The sequence below is a fragment of the Neltuma alba genome, unplaced genomic scaffold (assembly GCF_004799145.2).
Source record: "Neltuma alba isolate B1F8T4 unplaced genomic scaffold, ASM479914v2 tig00011770_pilon, whole genome shotgun sequence".
NCBI classification, from domain to species: Eukaryota; Viridiplantae; Streptophyta; class Magnoliopsida; order Fabales; family Fabaceae; genus Neltuma; species Neltuma alba.
In genome coordinates, this window is record NW_021636393.1 from 21,961 (window position 1) to 40,775 (window position 18,815).

The 18,815-nt window shown below is 35.0% G+C and overlaps 1 protein-coding gene across 1 annotated transcript; it reads left to right on the plus strand.

Moving 5' to 3' along the window:
- The first annotated feature begins 10,969 nt into the window (after window positions 1–10,969).
- LOC114717701 (uncharacterized) lies at window positions 10,970–12,568 on the plus strand. The gene has a single exon (XM_028902898.1). The coding sequence runs from the start codon at window positions 10,970–10,972 to the stop codon at window positions 12,566–12,568; it is 1,599 nt and encodes a 532-aa protein (XP_028758731.1).
- The last annotated feature ends 6,247 nt before the right edge of the window (window positions 12,569–18,815 follow it).

An 18,815-nucleotide genomic window follows, 5' to 3' on the forward strand; every position in this document is an offset into this window, starting at 1 on the left:
CTAAGGCTAAGCATCTTCAACTTCTAGAAGAGTGCGATGGATGGCTTTAGTTTAATGCATTGAAGGGTATGTCTCTTTCCTACCTTAATTTCCCATTCAATTCAATCCAAGACCAAACAGGCTCACTTCTTTTTTTCCTGGCCTGTCAAGGCCATTCAAAATAACCATTTCTTTTTTTGTAAATTTATTAATTGTCTCATTATCCATTTTTCCAATCCCCTACGGCTGGCACCCATTGTTGATCAGGTCAAGTGTACTGTCCAGTGCTTTGTTCTTTTGCGTAGACTTGAGCGTTTACCATCGCGGGCGGCTTCCAGCAAACTACTACCATTCATGGCAATTACAGGTGCTAATCTTCTTTTTGTTTCTATTTTGTCTCAGTCGAATTTACCTCCATGAGGACCAAACTTCGTCTTCTTCGCCCAAACATAAGCTTCAATCATACGACTTCTGTGTCGTCATGGACCATCTTCTTCCTCTGTTTTCCCCTGCTTTACGCTTCCACACTTGCTTCTTTTTACACCCCCGATGATCTTTTAAGCATTAACTATGGCAGCTCCGGCAGCTCCACGGGAAATGGTCGGACATGGACCGGAGACAACGATTCAAAGTTCTTATCCAAACAAGACGAATCTGTTCCAGCTACGGCACTTAATCTCCTTCTGCCCCGCAAGTCCCCTACACCACGGCTCGTATCTCTCGCTCTCAGTTCTCATAATCATTCCCTGTCTCTCCCGGCCGGAAATTCCTTCGGCTCTTCCTCTACCCAGCTTCGTACCCGGGTTTTGATCGTTTCGTTGCCTTCTTTGCTGTCAAATCTGTAACTAAAATAGGATATGTGCTAAAACTAATCCAACTAACTCGTATCATTTACACCCCACCTAAAGAATATCCTTGTCCATAAGGATGATGTTGGATGGTGAAGCAGAACAATCAAATGTGGGAAACTGTTGTTTCAGGAAGGAAAGATCCTCCCAAGTAGTGTCCCTAGGTCTACTATGATTCCAATGAACCAAAACTAGACAATGAACCACACTTGACAAGCTTATGGCAAAGAATACACTCAAGTTCAAGAGAAAATTGACCCTCAACATTTATAATAGGCAATGACATAGCAACTGGAAGGCCTTGACTAACACATTTCTTGAACAATGAAACATGAAAGACTAGATGCACTTTCGTTTCAAGGGGAAGTTTAAGTTCATAAGCAACCTTCCCAACTCGTTTAATGACTTCAAATGGTTCAAAATAACAGGTAGCAAGCTTATATAATGCAGAATTATAGATTAAATTTCTATGAAAGGGGTGGAACTTAATATAGACAATGTCTCCCATCGAAAATTTCCTTTCAACATGATGCTTATTGACTTGCAGGATCATGCGATGCTGAGCTTTCAAGAGTATGTCTTTTAACACCTGAATGTTTGTCTCACTGGACATGCACAGGTGATCAACAAGATCATTTGATGAATCTTTAAGTAGATAACATAAATGAATTGATGAAGGGACACCATAAACCGCCTCAAATGGAATCAGGCCTATAAAAGAATGGTAAGTAGTATTATACCATGGTGCAACCAAAGAAAGCCAATAAACCCATTACTTTGTAAAGTCACTAGTCACACGCCTTAAGTAACATTCAAGGAAATGATTTAGAACCTCAGTTTGGCCTTCTGATTGTGGATGATAGGCTGAATAGTAATTCAACTTAACACCATAGAGCAAAAAGAGTTCTTTCCAAAATTTCCCATAAAAAAAAAGGGATCACAATTAGTCACAATGGACTTGGAAAACTTGTGAAGTTTAACAATATTATCAAGAAAGAGACGAGCTACATCTGAAACTAAAAATGGATGTTTAAGTGGCATGAAATGTGCAGCTTTGTTAAGTCTATCAACAACTGCCAAAATGACTATTTTAGAATATAAGAGAGGCAAGCCACTAATAAAATTCATAGAAAACTCAGACCACACATGATTTAGAATAGACCAAGGTTGTAACAACCCAAGTGAAGCAACATGTTCAGATTTAAAATGCTAACAAGTAGAACATGAACTAATAAACTCTTTCACATCATGCTACATTCCTTTTCAATAAAAAACAAAGGCAAGCCTTTTATAAGTAGTAGCGGTGCTAGAGTGTCCTGCTGTATGATCTGAATAAAAGAAAGAAAGCAAGTCATGTCGTAACGAGTGATCAATACCCACTACCAATTTTCTATTCCGCTTTAACAATTGTTGTAGCCATGTATACTTGGACCGAGAAGTAGGATCAAGCTCTAAATCTTTAATAAGTTGATGCACATGATCACTAATAACCCATGTTTGTTTCACTTTAGTATGTAATTAAGTTCTAAGAACTAATTTATAGCTAAGTAAACATCAAATTGACGATAAAGGGCATTCACAGCTTCATTATCTTTCCCTTTACTATACTCTCATAAGTTAGTTCCCATAACTTGTTAAGCCACTTAAATTGATCTGACGATATTGATTGCTGCTTTAACAAATGCTTCAAGGGTAAATGATCTGTCCTTGTAGTAAAAATAGAGCCAACCAAGGAAGACCTCTGTTGTTGTACAGGAAATATAATTGCTGTAGGTTCACGTTCATAAGCAGATAATGACTGTTTTTTAGGACTAAGAAGCTTGCTGGGAAAAGTAATTGGACAGCCTTACTGTGTAAGAATAGCACCCAAGTCTTCAGTTCATCTATATCTAAGGAGTTTCATTCCAATTGGACACGATTAGACTCCATGGCACCAGCGTGCAAGTCCAAATGATGCTCAAGATCATCGATCCATTCACCAGATCTTATTTCCAGCATGATAGTGGTGTGGCTGGAAAGTCAACTTTGATGCCAAATTGTTATGTAGCATAGAGAGAGAGAGAGAAGCATGTGTGTATTATTTCCTCAACAGAACACAGAAATTCCAATTAAGGGATATTTATAAGCTAACAATCCTTTCCTGACACTCAATCAGTTATACAATCTGTAACTGAAATGGGACATGTGCTAAAACTAATGCAAATGACTCGTATAAACTTTTCTTAAGTTGTAGAGATTTTTATTGATTATCAAATTCACCTGCTCTTGAATGCCAAGCGAATCTAATATAAATAATTGATGATAATGTTTGACTAAAATGTATTTCAAATAATTTTAGAATATCTCAAAGTGTTTACAAAAAATTTGAGCCCAATATCATCTCAACCTTTCTTAACTTAGAATCTACAACTTTTCTACCATTGAGTTTATCAATCTCCAATCTAGGTAAAATTGCAACACAAAAAAAAAAAAAAAAGACAATATTTAAAGCAAAGACCTCAAGACGACTTGTTGAAAAGTAAACCACGGAGATCTAGTGTTTTCTAATAAATAAATAAATGAATAAATATTTTGTTTTTCAATTTACACATAGATCATTTGAATGCATAAAAGACAATATTTAAATCAAATCTCTTATATTTATTATGTTAAATTTTTAATTACACACGGTTATGTGTCCTAATTCTAGAATATTATGATTAAACTATAAATTCATATAAAAATAAAAGACAAATAGTCATGTATGATTAGAGAACTTAAGCTAATAAAAGTAAGGGATATGATCTAAGTATTTTCTTTTTATGTTTGTAAAATATTTAAATTTATTAAATTAAATTAATTTTAAGCTAAATAATTAATTTCACTATTCTATACAAAAATAATTTTATAAAAGGCTAAATTAAGCTTTTATCATTCTTTATATGATTTTTCATTCTAGTTTTATCTTTAGTGGGGAAACCATATAAGGATAAAGGTGTGGTGGGATGTATCTCATTCAAGGGGATGGTAATGAAACGGAAGATTGACAGGAAGGCACTGAGGCAGTGGCGAAAATGGATGTGGTACATCGTATTGATTTTGCTAAATGTACCAATCAAATATCGCACTATTGTTTGGTCCTTATATTATACTAACTCTCGTTCTTAATATAAGATCTATTTAACTAATTTGAGTAGACTACGAAAAATAGTTAAATTTATTATTTGTCAAAAATATATGTTGATTTTGTTAAAATGCTCTCTTAAATCATTTGGATTGAAACCACATTTTAATGCAAACTTCGTTAACATATGTAATCAATAAGTATAGTTTGGATAAATGAGGAAGACAACATAGATTGATGTATCATATTTAAGGTAAATTCAATTCTTCTACTAGCCTTTATATTAGGACACGAGATATAGTAACAAAAAACAAAAATTCAGTTCAACTCAAATTGCAGACAATAAGTGAAAACGTTTCTTTCTCTTTGGTATTAAAAAGAGAAAATGGCCAAAAAAAACGAAGAAAGAGGTCTTTTTTTTTTTTTAAAACCAGCAAATGACGAAAGAGGTCGCTAAAACTAATGGTAATGATACATATATTAATGGGGAAAATTCATAGGAGAATCACTTTCCACGCACAAATCCAAGGGACCCTTGATGCCAAAGTTAGTGGACAAGAAGGGATGCCTTGAGTACTGGGATTTGAAGGATTCCAAATGGGATCGGTACATGTTTTGCACCGGTTCTTTACATATACAATATAACGAAGATTATTTATACTGGACATCTTCTTCCTTTTTTTTTTTTTTTGTGAAGACTGGACATCTTCGTATCAACTCTAGAAGTTAATATAAATAATTAAAAAATAAATTTAAAAATAATACTACCTTTTGTCCTTAATATAAGAACTGGTTGACTATTTAAGTAAATTAAAAAAATTTGTTAAGTTAATTATTTGTAATAAATAGGTGTTATCTTACTTAAAATATTCTTGCTAATTAAGTGTATTACCTATAACTATTATTATTATAATGACTGCCTTGGGGAAAAAAATAAATATAAGAGACAAAGTGATTGAGATCTTATATTTAGAATAAAAAAATCAAATTAGTTTTTATATTAAGGATCGAAATAGTATTTAAAGTTCTCTTTACATCGGCTCCTTGAAAATCTGGTTTAAACGACCCTTATCTTCATCAATTATATCAAAGGACCGATCTAGAGTAAGTTTATTGGGGAGTTGAAGAAACCACCCTTTTATTTCCCTCCCCTTAATTTTTTCAGCTTATATAACATAATATTTCTAAATTTCAAAAGTCATCATGTCATATCATTATCTATTCAAATTCTGCACCGTCATTCCCCCCCCCCCAAAAAAAAGTCGTCATCTTCCTCCTCCTGATGGTCATGGCCAGGGTGAAGCGCCACAAAATAATACCGATGCGTCCTCCCTTTCCTTGCTTAGTCCTAGTAAATATTGAGTGCGGTATCTGAAGGATCGCCGCTTATATGTACACACACTACAAAAAATTAAACTTTCAGTGACGACTTTCAGCGGCCACAAATGAAGTCGCCGCTGAAAATATGACTTTCAGCGGCGACAAGAAGTGTCGCCGCTGAAAGTCAGGTCCTTTTGCGGCGACAAAAATGTCGCCGCCAAAAGTGATAGTTACGGCGGCGACTTTTCATTGTCGCCGCTGTAGCTTCAACTTTCAGTGGCGACAAAAGTTGTCACCGCTGAAAGTGTATACTTTCAGTGGCAACATTAGAGTCGCCGCTGAATGTCTTTTCAGCGGCGACCAAAAGTCGCTGCTGAATCTTCTTCCAGTGGCGACAATTTATATCGCCACTGAAGCGACTTTCAGCGACGACATTTTGTCGCCGCTGAATCTCCTTTCAGCGGCGACACATTGTGTCGCCGCTGAAGCATGCTTTCAAAGTCACCGCTGAAAGTTTTTGCACATTTTTTTTAATTTTTTGTAAAAATTTTATATTATAATCTTTTATTTGTGTAATTAAGTAACTTTGATAATTAATGTTGTTTTAAAAATCTTTGTGTTAGAGAGAGACTAAAAGGAAGATAATGTGGTGTTTGAGAGAGAAAGGGAGAGGAAGAAAGTTTGGAGTTTGTATAAAAGGCATATACTATATCCAAATATTTGAGAGATGGAATAGAAAAACATTGTGCATGGGAGAGAAATGAGATGGAGACATGCATGAGAAAGTAAGCAAGTTTGAGTGATGGGGAAAGTAGTGAAGGATAGAGTGTGTGTGTGAGAGGTAGATGTAAATATTATTGGAAGAGAGATAGTGTGTGTGTGTGGGAGAGAGAGAGAGAAGGATATTATAATTGAAAGAGATAACATAATTAAATATATGAGAGAGATTATTATAATTAAATTAGTGTGAGCTTACTTAATTAACATAATCATATTTGATGATGAACATATGTATGAGAGGATTGAGAAATAAAATTATTGAAGGAGATAATATAATTAATTAAAAATGTGTGAGAGATATAGATAATAAAATCGTGTATATAGTTAATTAAATATTATTACTATTTATATTTTTTATTTAAAATGTGATTAATTAAATTTTGTATAACATATACTGTTGCATATTATATGTATATATATTTTCTGTTCACTGATGGTTTCAATCAAATTCGTTGTCCTAACTAGCCAGGTCTGTTTATTCTAATCTGGAGGTCCTGTGTTCGAATCTAACAAATCCCCATGTTTGATTTTTCACACTTTCATTTTGGGTCAAAAAGGTTAAAAATAATTTGTCATCTAACTAGTTCGAACAGGGGACCTGGTGGAGGTTAATATTTCCCCCCGTCCATTTTTGTGTTTATTCCCCAGTGCTGCGCAGCAAAAGCTTTGAGCGTCTGACTTCCAGCGTTCTTTCTTGCTGTCATCCTTGTAAGTGTGCCGATCTTCTTCTTCGCTTTTGAAGTCTCACTAGTGCAAAATACCAATTTAACTTCTACTTTTGGTGTCAGTTATACAGGAAACAGAAGTTGTATGTTCTTTCAACACTTTTCGCTTCTGACCTCCTCGAACTTGATGCCATAAGCTTACATATGGCTTCTGTTCAATTTTGAACAAACTCCATAAATATACCAAATAATTTTAAATTATATTTCATTTCATATAATAACATTAGGACATCTTCTTCTATAAGGTATAAATGCATTATTACGTACTATGGTTTCATTTTTATTTAATTAATTCCATTAAAAATTTTAATTTTTTAAATTGAAATAATATATTTTTTAATTCTTTTTTTTTCTTTTTCACTAACTGAATAGTTTTTAATGAGAAATTTTCTTTTAAATGATTTTATACAATTAAAAACTTGATTTATTTCAAACTAAAATTAAGAAATTATCTATTTATATTAGGTACAGCATCTAGTATATATCTAACCAGATGTTGTATGCAATTTTTTTTCCTACAAGCTGTATGTAATTTTTTTTTTATGCCTATTGCGTCTGGCCCATAATATAATGGACCAGCAGCCGTAGTTTGCTATGGCTGCAGTCCCGACTCGGTTGATACTTAAAAAAAAATTTCCCTTCCCTCCATATTTTCATCAGCGCGCCCTCCGTCTTCGGTAGTTCGGTCATCAGCTGTGTTCTTCTTGCCCCATTCCTCCATATCTGTCTTTGTGGGTGGTCTAGTGGGTCTCGAGCTGATCGTCTTGCTTTCCGCTTATTCTATCTTTGAATTGGTTCCGGGTCTCGCCTTCTTCGTTCTGTCTTCAAGGTGGCAGTTGGGGCTAGCGTTCTTCTTCTTCGCGTTGGGTTCGAGCAGGTTCGTGGGTCTCACCTTCTTCTTTATCTATCTTTGAGTGGCACTTGGAATCTGCCTTTATCACCTTTTGGGTATCACCGAAGCTGCTCTGCTCTTTCCTCTTCACCTTTGTCGATGATGCCTTAGGTCTTGCATATCTTAGTGCCGTGAGTTGACAGTAATTTGTTTGAAGCTTAGGTTCTAGGGAGTATTTTAGTTTTGCTGATCATTTTGGATTGTTGCTGAAACTGAAAATTGCTTGATCTGTTAAAGAATCGTGTGATTGCCGTATACTCTGTTCGTTCGGTTCTTTTTTAAAATTGTTTCTGTGGGATTTTCCACCATCTCCTGTTTATTGTACATAGAATGGTAGTTTTGCAGTTGTAAATGAGATGAGAAGTTATTTGGTTGAATGGGTTATACTTGCTAACATGATGACCAATCCTTACCGTGATTTAGGAGTACAAGTTGTTTTGTTTTTTCTCCTAAAATCTTGTTCTGCAATTTCAGTTGCAGAAATATATGTCTGTTGAAAGATGTTTTTACTGTTGAAATCTTCTAATGTCACGACTTGGAGTGGTTATGTTTGGTTTATGGAATAACTTTTAATTAATTTTGTTTTTATCGTGTATCTACTTGCAAAATGTAGGAAAAGATTTGTGATAGTCAGAATCTATTGATATATGTGGGTATTGAAGAAATCTTGTAAAATCTACTTAAAGCCAAGTATGAACTTCACATAGTTATGAGGATCGAGGATAATATTTCATTAGGAACTGATTTCTAAGCTAAATTTAAAGGAAATTTATTTGAGATGATTATTTCATGTTCTTAAAAATTGTTAGGTCGATCATGTTGATATAATGTGATGAATGTGAGCACCTACCAATAATCAAGTTGTTGGGGTTTCAGCTCTGCTTGAAGCTGCAAGAAGGACTAATTTTAAGGGTAGCGTCAATGAAATAACGGCATGATTTGCAGTAGAAAGGTATATTTTACATCTACATCTTCTTTCATTTTATTAAACGGAGTTGTTGCAGTGAATATATATATATATATATATATATATAACTATTGTTGCTGTTCGAATAGATGACTATGAGATGTACAAATAATTTTGCTTGTGTGTGGCGTGAGGAGTGAACTTTAGAAGTCAACTAATAAGCTTATAGAAGGTGGGCTCAAAGCTTATATTTTAATTTAATTTTTTTTATTGAAATTGTATCTTCTTTGAATGAGCCTGCAAAAGAATGATTTTAGGCCCAAATAAATGACAGATGTGTTAATTTTTAATCTATAAATTTTGCCAAGGATGCCTTTGCATCTTTAAGCTCAAAAGATGCAAAAGTAGCCTCAAAACTTTATCTTTCCATAAATACTTATGAATATTATGTGCAATCATTTTCTTGCTGAAGGTTTTCAAACAAGTTTTGCTGTTACTTTTTTAGAATCATTTGATTTTGCATTTGGAAATTATTTCTTCTTTCTTTCTTATCCTCAAGACTCTCTAAAAGCTTTGATATAGAATCCAACTGGGTGATTTAATATGCCTGATTCCTTTGTTCTATGTTCTAAGTAAGCCTGGGTATGCAGCAAGTGGTAGGCCCTTTTCCTCATATTGTTTTCTTCCATTTTTGTTAATAATCGTCCTGATCATTTTCTGCATTTTGTGCTTGAAAATCTAATTAGATCTTTTAGGTACAAATTTGATGATGAGTGGGTGACAAAAGAAGGCATACGACAAGCATTAGAGGAAGATGGTACTGAGGAGGTAATTTATTTTATTTTGGCTGGCCACTATCGTCTGGTCTCCTTAAATCTTTAAATATTTCTCCTTCTATGGCTAACCATTTCTGTTTTTGACAGTTACCACAGACTAATCCTGGATTTAGTAACACTCCTTTTAAATTCATCAAGTGTTCAAATGCTCATATGTTAGTTTGTATGCGTGAAAGTGACAAGGACAAACAATATGCAATGTTGATGAGAAAGAAATTGCTGAACATATGAGGGTAAGATTCTATTTTGATTTACAATTGATGCTATTTCTTCTTTCTTTCAACTTCAATTATGGTGCCATTAGTTTCCTACATGAAGATTTTTGGAGCATATAGCAGATTTGGTTATGATATGATCATCAATTATTCTATCATATTCACGAGGCTTGCTATTGTAACTGTAGGTATCACACGTCTTTGTTGGATATCATTGCCAATTTGTAGATGTTGGTCATGATGAATATGGCACTGATTGCAAGTCTCTAGGCTATCAAACACATACAGATCCCTGCTTTGCCTTGTGTGTAAAGCTTTTGTGATTGTATCTATTAGCAACATTTTGGGAAGTTGTAATTCTTCACTTTCCATTGGATCAGTTGCGTCCCCTTCTGTCGTCCTATCAGGTTAGATCTCTTCAGCATTCCAAAATGGGCCCTGATCTTGCTTCCTTTAATTAAACTTTTAGATTGTCTTTTATTCACATGACATCAAAAGCTAGAACCGCTTTCCCCTGTTTTGATTATTATTTGTAATAATCTGCTTGCTGCAATGATATTAATTCATGGCCGAACCTTGGTTTCTTCTCCTGATAAATGGTTCAACTGAGGTTTATTGTTTATACTCCTATTAGTAGGTCTGTTTATTGTTTATACACTGTCATGTGGGGAATAATTTTAAATCAAGCTTCTACATCTTGGCCTTTTAAAGTACATCAGATATATAGTTAGGATGGATATATAGTCAGGACGGATAGAGTTTTTATTCATGGCCGAACCTTGGTTTCTTCTCCTGATAAATGGCCTTTTTCTCTGTTTTTGTTAATGCTAGACATGGAGATATTTGTACAGTGCTCAGCTTTTATGATGTCTCCTTGATAAAATTTTATTCCGTTGATAATTATGTGTTGTTAAGATGTTTAGTAGATTCAAGTTTGAAAAAGGACTAAGCATACCGATAGAGGCAACTCAAACTTATTCATTTCTATTTATTTCTTGCACTTTAATATTTATTGTTTTTTTTATCTTATATTAATCTTCAACTTTTATGAAATAGAAATGGATAAAAGTTGGTTGGATGTTAAAGATAGAGGCAACTTAAGATATATTAAAGGAGTAGATGGTTTTCTCGAATGGGCATTCACTCAGAAGGGAGCGACAAGCAAAATACGATGTCCTTGTAAACAATGTATGAATGTTATATTCAAAGCGAGAAGAGATGTCAGGGTTGACTTATTGAGTAAAGGTTTTTGGGATAGTTATAAGGTGTGGGACTTGCATGGGGAAATTATTAGATGTCAAAGTAATTGTGGGACTTCAAGTACAGCAGCAGAACATGATACTTATGAGGAGAACCTTACAAGAATGGTATGTGATGCATATAATGTCCCTTCTATGAATGATATGAACAATGAATTAAATGAGAATGAAGAGCCTAATGTGCATGCCAAAAGGTTCTACGACTTATTAAAGGATGCAGAGACAGAACTTTATCCAGGTTGTGAGAAGATGTCAAAATTGTCTTTTATTGTAAAATTGCTTCAATTAAAGTGTCTTAACCATTGGAGCAACAAATCTATGGATGCATTGTTGGCCCTATTAAAAGATGTTCTTCCAGAAGGGGCTTTAGTGCCAAATTCATTCTATGAAGCTAAGAAGATAATTCGTGATTTGGGTTTAGATTACCATAAAATTGATGCTTGTGGAAATGATTGCATATTATACTGGGGGGAACATGCAAATGAAGAATCATGTCCTAAGTGCAAGATGCCTAGATGGAAGTTGAACAGGCAAAAAGGAAAAAAAATTTCCCAGAAAGTCTTAAGGCATTTTTCGATAACACCTAGGTTACAAAGGCTTTATATGGCAAGAGACACTGCCAAAGAAATGAGGTGGCATAAGGAGAAGCATACAAATGATGGTGTATTGAGACATCCAGCTGACTCTCTTGTTTGGCAACACTTTGACCAACAATACCCTAGCTTTTCTATTGATCCAAGAAGTGTTAGATTAGGTTTGGCAAGTGATGGATTTCAACCTTTTGGAAATATGAGTGCCAATCATAGTATTTGGCCTGTAGTTTTGGTACCATATAATTTGCCACCATGGCTTTGCATGAAAAGTCCATACTTTATGATGACACTTCTTATTCTTGGTCCAAAGTGTCCAGGTAATGAAATAGATGTTTACTTACAACCAATGATTGAGGAGCTGAAACAATTGTGGGAAGTAGGGGTGCAAACATATGATGCATTTTCTGAATCAAATTTTATTATGTATGCAGCAGTGTTGTGGACAATAAACGATTTTCACGCATATGGAAATCTTTCGGGATGGTCAACTAAAGGCAAGTTTACATGCCCTTGTTGTCACAAAGACACGCATTGCATTTCATTAAGGAGCAAGTTATCTTACATGGGTCATAGGCGTTTTCGTCCACAAAATCACCCGTGGCGTAAAGATGCAAAATCATTTGATGGAAAAGAAGAACTCAGAGCTCCACCAATTCCATTAACTGGAGATGAAGCACTTATGCAATTAGAACAATTGGGTAATATATCATTTGGAAAAGGCCAAAAACGAAAGCGCCCTACAGATAGTAAGGCTTATAATTGGAGGAAAAGAAGCATTTTTTTCCAACTGCCTTATTGGAAAAATTTGTTGATACGGCATAATCTTGATGTAATGCATATAGAAAGAAATGTTTCTGATAATCTTGTATCGACAGTGATGGATTTACTTGGAAAGACAAAGGACACATTAAAAAGTAGGTATGATCTGGTGGATTTGGGCATTAGGAGTAATTTACACCCGATTAAGAATGGTAATGATGTTTATAAGCCTCCTGCTCCTTATACGTTATCCTCTGAAAAGAAACAATTCCTTTGCAAATTCTTGGCTAACTTAAAAGTACCTGATGCTTTTGCATCTAATATCTCAAGGTGTGTCAACATTCATGAGTGAAAAATATTTGGTTTGAAGTGCCATGATCACCATGTGCTATTGCAGGAAATATTTCCAATTGCAATACGTGGTTTACTGCCTCCCCAAGTATGTGAACCAATAATACAATTGGGAAGATTTTTTAAAAATCTTTGTTCAAAGTGTTTAACATGTGAAGAACTTGACAAACTTCAAAGTCAAATAGAAATAACTTTGTGCTAGTTAGAGACCATATTCCCACCTGTTTTTTTTGACGTAATGGTTCATTTGCCTATACACTTAGCGGGAGAGGCAAAAGTTGGTGGGCCAGTTCAGTATCGTTGGATGTACCCCATAGAAAGGTAATTCACTTTAACAAGGTTACTTTACAATTATATTTGTAATCTATCATTTAAAACCATTCAATAAGGCTCGACTTTTTGTTGTAGGTATTTGCGAACTCTCAAGTCATATGTTGGCAATAAGGCCCAACCTAAAGGATCAATTGCAGAAGGATATTTGGCAGATGAAAGTCTAACTTTTTGTTCACGATACTTGAAAGACATTCCTACTAAATTTAATGTGCAGCATCGGAATGATGACATCAATGATAATAATATCAGTAATGAGCTTTCAGTGTTCAAGAAAAGTGGTGAAGCTAAAGGACATTTTGAATCAGTCTCTCTTTCTTATGAAGAGTATTGTCAAGCAAGAATGTATGTGCTCCAAAATTGTGAAGAAACTTGGCCATTCATAGAGTACGTCAACTTAACTTAATAAGAATGAATTTGTTATAATTTATATTTTTCTCACTTGTGTAAAAACATGTAGGGAACATAGGAGAGAACTTGAAGCTCGGGGATTAATGAGTGAGCAAAGGCAATATAAAGAGTTTCCTGATTGGTTCCGTTCACGAGTAAGTTCTAGACTTTGAGCTTTGAAGTTTATATTAATAATATTCATGCATATTTAAGGAATGATTCTTCTTTAATAGGTGATAGCGTTGTCCACACAAGGCTTTGTAAGTCCTGAACTCAAAAGTTTATCAATTGGTCCATCGAGAGTGGTCAATCGTTACTCTATGTTTATAGGCAATGGATTTCGCTTTCATGCAAAAGATCGGGCAATAGGGAAAAAAACTCAAAATGATGGAGTCATGGCCAAGGGTGATGACACTAATGCTGATAAAGAATATTATGGTGTGTTAGAGCATATTTATGAGTTATCTTACATAGAGAATAAAAAATACTTGTTTAAGTGTCACTGGTGGGATGTCGCTAATTATGGCAAAGGATATAAGGTGGATAAGTATGGGTTCACAAGTATCAACACTCAATGTTCATTACAAACTAATGAACCATTTATTTTAGCATCTCAAGCAAAGCAAGTTTTTTATGTGGATGATATTGTTGAACCGGGTTGGATTGTTGTTGTCAAAACGAATCCACGTGACTTGTTCAATATGCCGATTGAAAATGTTAATGTTGGTAGTGGTATTAATATTGCAATGGTTGATGAAGAGCCTTATCAACAATTGGTGGTTGATTTAAATGCAAGTCTTATACAGCATGATATCTTTATTGACTTGTGTGGAGATGATGTACAACCCCAAACTTTCATTCAAGTAGGAGAACCATCACAAAGAAGTAATATTCATACTATGGAGACTGGATTTATTGATGATAGTGAATCCAATTCACTAGTTCATGAAGATAGTGATGAAGAAGATGTGCTTGATGATAATGATAGTGATACTGAAGAAGAAAGTGACATTGAAGGTGAAATAGAAGATAATGATAGTACCACAGAGGACTCAACAGAATGAAACTACAATCCTTATAAATGGTGTTTTTACTAATATATTCTTGACAAGTTAGATTTTGTAATTTTTGTTAATATGTACTATGTTCATAAAGAGTAGTTTTATTAACATAAAAAGTAATCTAAATTTTGTACATTATTACAGGATATGTCAGGGCTAAAGAGAGGACGAGGTGGGAGAAGCTCTTTCTTCACACGACATGGCAGCACAAGTAGTGGAGGTATTAGCTCTACTCCTGCAATTAGACCTACCATTTCACCTCGACCACTCCAAGTGCAATTTGAGGAATTGCCTGCCGACTCTCCCCCTACTCAAAACAGTAGTGCAGGTAAATTTTCTTTACTTTTATATAATACAAGTAACTAATCAGCATTACATACTTTTGACTGTATTATTTGTTCACTTGAATGATAGGGTCTTCTAATATAATTGAGAAAGGTAGAGGAGTTTATAAGTCGCTCAATGTGGACTTAATGACTAAATTTGGAGGAAAGATTGAGCTTACTTTCACAGATGACATGACAAGAGCAGTAGGGCGAGGAGCAAGAGAGCTAGCTAATTATTGTGGTTATGTTATTAGAACCACAATATCTTTGAAGGATTGTGCTGAATGGAAGAATGTTTACACAAATTATATTGATGTTATGATTTTAAAAGTGAAGGTACAATTTATGTTTAGTAAATATATATCTTAGTTTATTTATGCTTTCAAAACAAGTACTTATGTTGATATTGATTTTTATTTTAGGAAAAATTTCAACCTGCTGTTGCAACAGATGAAGAGAAGTTCCAAAAAATGATAGTGACTACATTGCAAAATGCTTTCAGAAATTGGAAGACCAACTTGCATACTCACTATAAGAAATTTGACACTGATGAAGAAAGGTTGGCAAATCCACCTCAAACTGTAAGTTTTGAAGATTGGGAGTGGTTATTAACATATTTTTAGTCAGATCCATTTAAGGTATCTTACGAAATACTAACTATTTAAATGGATAATATAATTATATCATTCAACATGCTTAGTAGTTACTCAAATTTCATGTAGAACAAAAGTGCTAGGAACACACAAAACCGAGCAAAACAACTAACAAAGCATACATGTGGTCCTCGATCATTTGCGGAGGTTGAGTTCTCTGTAGTAAGTTGCCTCTTCACTACATTTTATTTTTCTCATCAATTTTTTTTTATTTTTCAAGATTTGTTATTTTTGTATATTATGTTTTATAGAGAGACCCCACCACTAGACAGCCTGCCCCCCCAGATCAGGTTTGGGAGATAACACATACTAGGAAGACCGCAGATGGCCAGTTAGAGTGGGTGGATCCGCGATCTGAAGAGATTTATGTATACATAATATTTGTCCTTTATGTTTAATTAAATAATTTTATTTTTTTCATTAATGTAATTTGTAATTTGTCACTGTAGGATCGCATGCATGAGCTCGTTCAGCAGCAATCCTTAGAGAGTGATGCTCGAATGACCTCTGATGAGATATTGACAGCTGTTCTTGGTGAGAGGTCAGGATATGTTAGAGGAAAAGGTTATGGAGCAGAGCCTCGAAGGAAGAGACTTCACACTCAATCTAGTGATTCACTTGAGAATGTACGCACATAGTTGTATGAAGAGTTTGAAAGAAGATTTCAGGAGGAGCGAGAAAAGATGGAAGCAAATCTTGCTGCAGAGCGAGAGAGGATGGAAGCAGAACGTGCAGCAGAGCGAGCAAAGATGGAAGCAGAGCGTACACAACTTGAACAAAGGATGGAGCAACTGATGGAACAGAGAATACAAGCTCAGTTCACTGCTTTCATGCAAAAGATGTAGTTAAATGCTCCTGCAGATACCCCTACTTCTAGTGTCCCTCCTTCTACATAATTTTTCTTTTGCATTATGTAATGTATCCTTTAATTGAACAATTTTTTTTTAGTTAAAGACACAAAAACACTTTGATGGTTATATAAATCTTATCATTTAATATATTATATTTGTGTGTTAATTACTTTATTTTTATTAAACCTTTTGATAATATTTATCAGGAATATAAATAAAATTTTTTGCATAATTAATATATTATAAAAATAATTAAAATCACAAAAAAAGGGTAATCAGCGGCGACAAAAGTGTCGCCACTGAAGCTTGTTTTAGCGGCGACATAAGTGTTGCCACTGATTATGGCTTCAGCGGCGACAAAGTGTCGCCGCTAAAAAAGGCTTCTTTGTCGCCGCTAAAAAAGGATTCAGCGGCGACAAAAGAGTCGCCGCTGAAGCCACAATCAGCGGCGACATTAGTCGCCGTTGATTCTTATGTTTCAGTGGCGACACTTTCCGGGTGGTAAACTCTCACCTTTAAGCGGCGACGAAAAGTCGCTGCTGATAAAAGTTGCCGCTGAAAATTCACTTTCAGCGGCGACTATTTTTGTCGCCGCTGATAAGTTTCAGCCATGGCCGCTATGGCGACGACCTGGCGGCGACAAAATGTCGCCGCTGAAACTTTTCAGCGGCGACTTTTGGACTTTCAGCAGCGACTTTTGTCGCCGCTGAAGGTCGAATTTTTTGTAGTGACACCCAGCAACAAGATAGACCTTATACCTAATGTATATATCGTCGTCTTTTATTTTTATTTTTTCAATATAAGTAATTTGCTTTTAGCTAATGTATGCACTCCCACCACCCATTAATCGGGGAAAAAAAAATTCTCTCTGTTTATTGATATGTGCTTTTCTTTTTAATTTACTTGCTCACTCTGAGAAACCATAAAACTAAGAAATATATGGATATAAAATCAAGCCCTAAAACAAACACAGAGAAACTAACTAAAATGAACCCAAATCCTCAACCAAATTTTGTGCAAATTTGTCCTAATCCTCCAATACTTTTTTATAAAACTATTATTAAAATAATAAGCATAAAAAGATAAATCTAAAGTAATCAATTAAATTTCATCCGAACAATTTAGAACTTTGGGAAAAAGATAGTGAAAAAATCATTCCAAAATATCACTCCCTCTGGTCTAAATGTATGAGTTAGATAAGTAACTCATAGAGATTAAAATATCAAATAAGTTAATCGTTTGTGAAATATATATGTGTTGGTTTTAACAAAATATCTCTATAAGTTACTTATCTAACTCAAATATTTAGACCAGAGGGAGTGATATCTTGGAATGATTCTTTCACTATCTTTTTTCCAAAGTTCTAAATTGTTTAGATGAAATTTAATTGATAAGTTAGTCGTTTGTAAAATATGTGTTGATTTTAACAAAATATCTCAATAATTTATTTACATCAGAACTTATCCTTTTTATAGAAATTCCTTTAACAGGTGCAAGCAATAAAATTTTTTTAAAAAAAAAAATGATAAAGGATAAAGTACCACAAAATACTCCTAATCTTATTTCTCATGTGCACTTGTCATCATAATCTTTTTATTGGTGCAATTTATCCAAGAAAGCTTATGTGTGATCATAAATTTAAAAGATAAAATGAAGCAGATTTTTCCATTTCATTAAAAAAAACTCTAATAAGCTCCTACGGGTATAAATCTTAACATTGCACAACAAAATGTGACCAGTAAGGATTGAGATGAAAGAGTCCTGTGACGGAAAAGAACGTGGACTCGTGGAGTGGATCCCCTAAATTGTTGCCCTATCGCATATATAGTCCATGTCCCCATGACCGTTTATGAGATTCACAGCTATTATTGGTCCACTTGGCATGGAAGTACTTAAGTCTACGGACGATTTTTATTTTGGTATAGACTTTGAACTTTTAGCCTCCCGCGAAGCTTCCCAGCAAGCAACCACCAGCATTCGTTAACCCAACTCCTACTTGTCGGGAACAGATTTCAGTTTCTGCACTACAAAATTTACCTCCATGAAAACCAGCCTTCGTCTGCTTCTTCCAGAGATGAGCTTCAATAATCACGCCAGTTCTGCATCATTAAGAACCATCTTCTTCCTCTGTTTCCCCCTGCTTTACGCTTCCCCACTTGCTTCTTTTTACACCCCCGATGATCTTTTAAGCATTAACTGTGGCAGCTCCGGCACCTCAACGGGAAATGGTCGGACATGGACTGGAGACAACGATTCAAAGTTCTTACCCAAAAAAGACAAATCTGTTCCAACTACGGCACTTACTCAATCTCCTTCTGCCCAGCAAGTCCCCTACACCACGGCTCGTCTCTCTCGCTCTCGGTTCTCATATTCATTCCCTGTCTCTCCAGGCCAGAAATTCCTTCGTCTCTTCTTATACCCAGCTTCGTACCCGGGTTTTGATCGTTTCGATGCCTTCTTCACTGTCAAATCTGGTGGGTTCATACTCCTTAAGGATTTCAATGCTTCGGTCACGGCCGATGCTGACCGTGAAGATACCATGTTCACAGAATATTGCGTCAATGTCGGGGATGGCGAGAGGCTCAACTTAACTTTCACTCCCAATTCAACACACCCAGATTCTTATGCGTTTGTTAA

Bases quoted from the DNA above. Each gene is read 5' to 3' on its own strand.
- LOC114717701 (XM_028902898.1), top strand. From the start codon at position 10,970: ATGGTATGTGATGCATATAATGTCCCTTCTATGAATGATATGAACAAT.